Consider the following 9,164-nt stretch of genomic DNA (forward strand, 5'->3'; position numbering starts at 1 on the left):
GTAAATCAAGTGTTTAACAAAATCGGTAGAAATACTACATTCACATTATTTTAAAATTAGTAACGTTCATAACTAACACCTAAGAAATCATCCAATCATGTAATACAAGAAGTCTAATATTAAATAATGTTAGAGATCCACAGTAATATACAAAACTAGCACATTAAGGTAAAAAAGTATTTTGAAAAAATATCTCATCTCTATTTAACAGGTAGAGAGATGAAATGCATACTTTTGAGATCTGTAAGAAAAATATTTTGCCTCTACAACATGAACTGGCCAAAAAAAACGTTATTTCCAATAAAGAAACATATTATTTCTTACATATGAACCCTTACTTATTTTCTTTAATTTATACTTACTGAGCAAAACCTCTAAAATGTTTAGAAACAAATATATGAATTATACCTCCCATAGTTTTGACATGGCAACATTGACCCACAAACTCAAGCAGTAAAACAACGTTTTTAAAAAACGTTTTCAGAATTTACCTTGTATATTTAATGAACAAATAGCAATAAATTAAATAAATGAAGAAAAACAATTATTTTCACACAAGTTTCAAAAAGAGGTAAAAAGTTACACAGGTTATTGAAATAATGCTTTTTTACCCATTTCACCATTTGTTTCATATTAACACCTACAAAAAATGATTTAAACTTGTTCTTTCTATAATAATATTAACTACATTACACTTAACTGGGTCTTTTCAAATACCTTGTATCGATTAAACTATATAATAAAATTATAGTGTTATATTTATTTCTATAACATTATTAATACATTGAATCACAGCCAAAATTTCAGAAATCATTCAGTAAAATCTATGTAGCTGTTGGAAAAAGGACTTGGAGTGTAGTGGCTCCCATTCCATGACCGACTCCTAAAACACCACATTTTGATCCATCTACACTTGATCTACTATTGGCAGAATGCTGACCAACCCAAAGTCCAACTCGCTTACCACTGGAATGTCGTTTTATATGCTTAGCAAGGTGATCACTCCTCATGAATCTTCGATCACAAACAGGACATGCAAATTTCTTCTCACCAGTATGTGTGCGCTTGTGACGTGAAAGTTCATCTGATCTTGAAAATTTTCGATTACACCCTTCCCATGTACAAGCAAATGGTTTCTCTCCTGTGAAACAAACCAAGATGTTATTCTAGAAACGAGTTCAGCTAAACTATCAAAAAGCAATAGTAATTAAGCAATGATACTGAATCATTTCTTCAGAGTATATGGAATACAAATAAGATAAATGAAGCCTCACTCAAGATTTTATTTTCTAATCTCAAGCAACAAAAAACTTTATCTCTATTGAAGAATTCAAAAGATTAAATAACTTTAAAAATCTCTATATTAATTGTATAAATTAATGTTTTTCTGAACAGAACCTAAATCTTTACAAGTTTTGATACATGATGACAGATACAAACTTCAACCAAGTATTTATTCAGCTTCTTTGTTCCTACTGAAAATTAATTACAACAATAAGTCTATAGAGTTATACAGATGTGTTGTTACCTGTATGAGTTCTGATATGAGCCTTCAAATGGGAACTCTTGAAATAAGTTTTCGAACAATTTGGAAAGGAACAATGATAAGCTCTTCGTCTTGTATCTGCTAAGAAATCTGACTTATCACATGATGAGAAAACTACAGATGCAGGTGAGAGAATCCTTGGTTTTGTAACAAGTCCATTAGTAGTACCACAGGTCATTGCTGTTCCAGTTAATCCAAATGAAGTCCCTGTGACCATAAGCTGAAGCAGTGGTCCATTTGTCCCTGTTATGGGTATCAAGGTTGTAGGGTTACCAGGCATGTTAGTAGATGCTGGACACTGAGAAACAACATAAGAGTTAGCAGAAATATCTTGCTGTTTACTGCTACTAGTAACTAATGGAGTGACAGTGGAAAATAATGGAATAACTGTACTGGGAATAATCTTTGGAGCAATAGCAATGGGCTTAGCAGTAGACTGTACAATAGTTGTGCCAAAGGCAGACTGCTGTGATGAGCTGTTAGAACAGAGTGGAAGAACTGTTGTAACTGGAGTATTTTGAAACGTTACAGAACTAGAAATTACAATATTCTGGGCAGAAGTTGTGAAAGGTAGGTTAACAGAAGGACAAACAACTGATTTTTTACTAGGAAACATATTACTTTCATTACAGGGAGGGAGTTCCATTAATTTATCAGCATTAAGCATTCTAATATTTCCACAACCACTCTGTTCGGAGAAATGTTGTGTCCGTGGAGCTCTCCTAATGACCGAAACTGGCATGCCTGTTATGTGGGAACTTGGAGTTTGTGGAGGAGTTGGAGCCAGGAGCACCTGTAAAAAATTTCAATCAATGAGAATAAGAAATAAACATAAACTTACCATATATATAAAATTATTTTATCTAATCATACAAGCTTTTAATCTTAAAAATTATAATATTATCAAAAACTTGCTCACATTATGTACTAATTATTATATGATGATGATCAGCTAAGAACTAGTTTTGAACAGTGGTAAAATATTTTTACACTACCCACAAAGTGAGGAAAATCATTGCTAAATTCAGCTAGAAAGGGGAAAGTATATTAATTAAAAAGTATACTTAGCTAAAACAATATTTACTGATATTCTTATCTACTAATCCAGCTGTATTTACTTGTAAACTTTAAGATTCTCTGCTAATAATGGCATTAAGTTATCAACCTAATTATAATTACTAGGTTTTAATATTAGAACAAACAATACCATGTAAACAGAGCACTAACTCTGAGAAATTCAACAGCTTCAAACTCTTCTGCAACAAAAATAGTGTTGTGTGACAGTGTATATAAATAAGACCCACTCACTCCATATCTTAAAGATTGCATCAAAAGAATTATTGTTACCATACTTCATTACTTTACATAAGAGATCTTGATGTTTTATAAAAAGGAGTATTTATTCGTTTTCAATAGTTGACAAAAATAATTTCTTATAAAATGTCTCATCTTTAGGATAGTACTGAGAAATGTTAAATGCCAGTGATATATAAATTGTGGGGCATCAAATGGACCTTGGGCTAATCATGAATGTCCTGATTCACAACCTCCTTCAATAAGCAAAAAACTAATCACTAAATACAGCCTTTATCTCCCAAGCTTAAAACTCCTATAAAGTTGTGACCTCTTCTACTCTAGATGACCAATTAATCCAGATTTAACATATTGGAGGAGAACTGTTTCAACTAGAGATGTGTCTGACCTTTTCAAATTTCAAACCTATAACTTCTTGCCCTACTGACCCTCAGAATTTAACTTGAAAAAAAATTGATAGCTCAGTTTTATCAGTACCCTTGAAAATTTTCAATACGTCAATTATATTACTCCTGACCATCCTCTCTTAAAGAGAAAACAAGTTAAGAAATCTCATATGAAAAAAATATCCATCCCCAGAATAATCCTAGTAGCTCTCCTCTGAAATTTCTCCAACAACTCGGCAGTCTTCCTAAAATAACTACACATTCTATCAAATGAGGCCAAACTAGTGAATGGTATAACAAAACCTCTTAAAACATGTAGTCAATATTCTTTTATACAATTAGATTTAATTTTGTAGACAATCCAAAAACTCTGTTGGCTTTATCATTTCCAACATACAACTGACTCAAGGGTTTTAAAAGACATACCAACCTATACCCCAAGAACTTTTACCTCATCCTTATAACAAAAACGATTCCCGCTAATATTATATGTGTAATTTATATGCTGATAATTTACAAATGTTCAGGAAAACTGTGGATCTAACTATAATTTTCACACTGAAAACAAATGAAATTATAAACATCAATCCTGCACTAATGCATGTGCCAAATTTGTATGGTGTAAACTCAAAGTAACTTCAAGCTATATCAATTTAGTTTATAGGAGAATAATATGATAAAATTGGATTGCTCAAAATGATTATATCACAATACAAAGACATTTTTATATCCAAATATGTAAACATGAATTACACGAATTTTGAGTGAAGCTTATTTGTTGTGCAACAAGAATATTAATATTCTTTAAGGACTAGAAGGAAGTAACTGTGTTTTTTAACACCTAGTTTGCAAGTCAGAGGCTGTTTGTTGGCTTGATTCCCAAATAGATTTCCAGTACTCTTTCTTTTTAAATTCTGAATAGAGACTTTAACTCCTTGCAATATCCGGAACCTGAAATTCTCACCAGCGTGACCAGATTCACACTAATTTTTAGGTTCTCAGGAAATAAGACCATACCACAATCCAAACTCACACACAAAACGTGGTAATAACAGCACATGTTGTGCAATACAAGATCTATTTTCTCTGCAGTTTTACAAGATGACCAACGAAAGCAACTGTAAAGTGGCTAAGTGCAGTACCTGTTTGAACATGAATACTTCTACTATTATGTCCAAGAAAAAAAAAACAGTCTGCCCAACCCCATAAAATCCACTTCTTTGTGACGAAACACAATTGAGAGAAATGCTTTTGGCAATAAAGTGTGGTTTTTTTTAGGTTAACAGATCAAGCCCTTTATCAAGGTACATTTTTTTTGGTTTTAACTTGAATACCACAAACTGCGAAAAACCTCTGTAGCCCACTCAATCCCTTGAATTTGGTCTCATTGATTCACAGACTCAATGTTGAGCCATAACAACTTTCTTTTGAATGTATATTTTTAATGATAAGCCACAAAAAATAAGATACTTAGGTTTGTACGCATGCACGAGTATGTTTTGACTGGATACAAACTCATAATGAACCTCTCTTAAAATCAAAAATAAATTACCTTACAGAGTAATGACTTAGAAAAAGTGAAGAGATGAGAAGGTTACTAAGCTAAAAACTTTTAACAAATGGACAACATACCTTATCATGTTCAGAGCTATTTTTGTTTTCCTGAGCAATTTCTTCCAATTCATCCTCGGAGTTTGGGGGTGTCATCTCCATATGCCTGTGACAGAAAAAGTCCATGCTATCTTGGATACTGCTGCCATGCTGTGGAAGAGAAGTCTGTTGGCTTATGGACAATAATGTTTGTACTGCATCAAAATCACATCTCTCTTGTACCACTCCATGATGAAAATTCTCCTGTAATGTTAAGAGAAGATAAGTTCAAAAAGTCTTTTAAATTTTAATAAATTTACTTCATTTGTTTATCCAATTGACATTTATTATCATAGTTATAAAAGGAAAATAAATTTTATTGTTTTATATTCTCTAGTCAAATTTTTAAATTTTCAACATTTTTTAACAATCATTAAAAAAAATACAAGTAATGCTAGCATCTTTGTTGCTAGTCTAATGGACAAATGTTACTTTCTAGAAAAATACTGTAAATATTAAAAAGTTAAAAATTACAAAAGCATGTCTGAAAGTTATCTTAAAAAGTCCATTTTTATTCTCAATAAATTTTGTCCTAATAATGTCTCACTTCAAAATCAATCTGTTTAAAAGTTTTACATAAACAAACATTTACATACCATATTGTATTTTGAAAGACATTTGAGATGATAAACTGCTATTACCAAAACAAAGGTCATTCTACAAACACTTCAAAAACTGTTTACTTTCTCAAGAATCACTAGTTAATACTAAACATGCATACAAAAGCAAAGTTCAGTCATTATCCTACTGTTACTATATCTTCAATTCTCTCGTTAATTGGTTAAGAAGAACTATCTGCTTCTCCAAACAAACAAGTCATGGGTAGTTAGTCAAAGTTCATATCCTGAATATCATAGTAAACTTAAGATTCTAACCTGACTGTACTCCTGAATTAGGGTCTGAACATGTGACCAACTAACAAGTAAACTTAATTTCAAGTCTTCAGTGAAGGAACAAGCTATGTCAACTTCATCTAGAGAATTTTCAAAGCAAATGGCAAAACACAGCAGAATCCTATGAGGTCCAACTTACATTGTAAGTATTGGTAACCTTTAGTTTTGAACTAACTTGTAAATCATTTGGCACTATTAAATATCTTTGAGCGTATAAACAAATTTAGAACTTTATTAAAAGCCTTATTAACTAATAAGACATAATTACATTTATGAAAAGTTACTTATTATTCTTCATTTAGTGCAAAAGTCACATAAAATGTTTGTTATAACTGATACTGAGCATCATCATTGGAATCTTCAAATACATGTTCATTACAAACAATGCACTAATAATTGTAATATAACATTGGCAACAGGGTAGAAAATCACAAACAATATTTTTCAAATTTACATTGAAGATGTACAACTTAAGTGTCACATTGGGCATTGCTTTTAAACCTACCCAAATTTTTAAGGAAACCACCCATTCCCCTTTTAAAATATTTTTAAAGTGCTAGCCTCTACTTCACTTACACAATTACTTGTACTAATTCTCGATACAATATCTTGGATTTTCGTATTCTGTAATTGTATATCTTGGATCTTCAGTTTGTGAAGATAAATCAATATTCAATTGCAAATTTTTCATTAAATTCAACATAATGAACCAATTTGAAGATTTCTGCTTAGAAGTAGAAGTGAATTATACTTATAGGATACTGTGAAATAGTCATATCTCGCACACATTAAAATAATTATTTCCAATTTTTTTATTTTATTAAAATTATGTCAAATATAAAATTAATTTGAAACAAACATTTAACGTTAAGCCTATTTTAATTAATACTATTTACATACCTATTCCTAGAACAAGTTAAGACTAAGAGCTCACTATTATTTTTAAACAACGAATTAAGTCTTCTACTATCAGAATTTTTTATATTCCTGATCCATTTAAAACACACATTAAATTTAATTTTTAAACAAAGAACACACCAGCAGGGTTAGGTTTATATACGTAATAATCTATACGTGTCAATGAGGTCATAATAAAAGTTGTCATTTAAAATATTTTACACGAACTACTGTGAGTGTGATAAATTTGTACTGTTGTAGAGCAATTTCCGACGTACAGTTTGTAAGTTACAGGAGATACATCTGTTAAAATTTAAACTTGAGATTATGAATATTTAATAGCTTTATTCAAAATACATTTCTTTACTTGTAAAATAATAGTTAGAAATAAAAAAATGAATGAAATAATTCATTTCTTACAGCAGTAATCGTACACAAAAATAATAAAAGTTAACTGACGTGTTCAACTTACAAGCGACAGTTCACGTGCACATCACATGTACACCACAATTTCTAAAACGCATGCTCAATGTATGGTTCCCTCCTTAAGGCTAGGTTTTGAACAAGAAAGTACTGGCACATTTATTTGTAATGATAAGCATGGTTAAAATTATAACTTAGTAAAAATTAAATTCTCGGATAACAAATTTAAGAAAATCACATAAACCGTGAAAAGCCAAAATTATTTTATTTTCCATTATCATTTTTTAATGATATAATTTCAAATCAAGATAGAATGGTCACATGCTTCTTATCAGTAAGTTGTAGTTCACGTTAAAATGGATATAATAATTAATATACATGTTAATAAGCTACTTCGTTCCCGATACTTACAGAGAACGAATGTGGAGGAGTACATGATGGAGAAATTGAAAGGCTAGTCATCTTTAAAGCTGCAACATTCACGTCTGAATTCTATTTAACATAAAAGTTTCTACACGCCTCGAAATGGGGTTTTATTGAGGAGTGTAAAGGCGTGCCCATACCTTCAAACAAATTACTGTGTGCCAGAATTGTATTGCCCATCACGTATCAAATAAGATTCGAGGGACAATCAACGGAGCCAATCAACGTTAAGTGTTCATGTGATCGGTGCGTGAAACTAAGTCTGCTGAGCACGTGCTTCGTCTATGACAAGTGCATGAGTAACCATGCGACTCCGTTTCACTATGAGTTATACACGTAGTGTTTATGTTTGTTTATGGAGAAGTAAATGCTTGCCGGATACTGTTCTGAAATTTTACAGAACAATTCACATTGAAAACACTTGTTATGATTTTAAGCAGCGAATAGTTTGTTTATTTGTTACCACAGAAATATGGTAGCGATTAAGTCGTGAGATATGATATTAAAAAAGAATAATTCATAAGATATTAGAACGGCTATTGTCAGAGTTTAGCACATGAAAATGCTTATGTGGTGTTTTGAATTAATACTAAGCTAAATAATCCACTTTTCGGCTTCTTAAACCAGCTTCAACTTAAAACATGCCACAGCGTTAGGAAAGTGATTGTCGCAACATAACGTTTAGTGTAGGTTGTCGGTTGAAAATAGTTATCAGATAAACAACTTCGTTCCCCCTACGTATTGTGAAGCTGTAGATTATTTTTCTAAAGCACCGACGTGTAAGGCTTAGCTCACTGTAATATTTTTGGCCTTCTCACTAAAAAGCAATTTTGATATATCTTACCTATGATCATTTTATTAAGCCAAGTTAGGGTGTGCACGTCCAAGGTTTTGAATATTGAAATATTGTCCGTCCACTTTTGTTTGTTTTGTTGTTTTAAACGAAAAACGTCAGCGCATGACAATTCTTATAAAAATTTTATTTATTTGTAAGAAGTTATTAAGGTGTTCTCTAAAATCTACCAACTACTCGTATCATGCGTGCAGCATCTGTGCATAAGAAATGGGCAAAATAAAGAATTACATTCTTAAATGCCCCACAGTGGCATAATGGTATGTCTGCGGACTTACATCGCTAGAAACCGGGTTTCAATACCCGTGTGGCCAGAGCACAGATAGCCCATTGTGTAGCTTTGTGCTTAACTTCAAACAAACAAACATTCTTAAATTGGGATTATAAATATACCATTGATTAGTGTTGTAAGAGTAAAAGTAAAAACACTACCTAAGGTATCATACAATAGCAGCAAGTAAGTAGTTTCCATTGTGTTACTGAAAAAATACCTTTTTAATTCATTGCGTTTACCTGTCTTATTTTCTGAGAGTGTTTTATGTTTACTTGATAATTGTTTTATAGAATATTCCGTTAATTCGTTTTACTAGATATTACGACGCTAACGTTTTCTTTGGTAAATTAAAAAAATATATATACGGATTTGCAAAATGTTACTGAGCTCAATGAAATGCTAAAAAATTGTGTGGGTGATATAATATACAGCATTTTTGTGTAAAATGGCAGATAGAATTTATAGACAATAATGTGCCTAATATGGTATCACTTTACTCCCTAGG

The 9,164-nt window shown here is 31.4% G+C and overlaps 1 protein-coding gene across 1 annotated transcript; it reads right to left on the minus strand.

Annotated features, from left to right (window-relative positions):
* Nucleotides 1-758: 758 nt before the first annotated feature.
* LOC106460457 (Krueppel-like factor 11) lies at nucleotides 759-7,695 on the minus strand. Its single transcript, XM_013920155.2, has 4 exons — nucleotides 7,521-7,695; nucleotides 4,879-5,100; nucleotides 1,529-2,339; nucleotides 759-1,141 (listed from the first exon to the last, which is right to left on the minus strand). The coding sequence occupies exons 1-4, from the start codon at nucleotides 7,569-7,571 to the stop codon at nucleotides 825-827; spliced, it is 1,401 nt and encodes a 466-aa protein (XP_013775609.1). The 5' UTR covers nucleotides 7,572-7,695; the 3' UTR covers nucleotides 759-824.
* Between the last annotated feature and the right edge of the window lie 1,469 nt (nucleotides 7,696-9,164).

This window comes from Limulus polyphemus, unplaced genomic scaffold, assembly GCF_000517525.1.
Source record: "Limulus polyphemus unplaced genomic scaffold, Limulus_polyphemus-2.1.2 Scaffold33, whole genome shotgun sequence".
Lineage (NCBI taxonomy): Eukaryota > Metazoa > Arthropoda > Merostomata > Xiphosura > Limulidae > Limulus > Limulus polyphemus.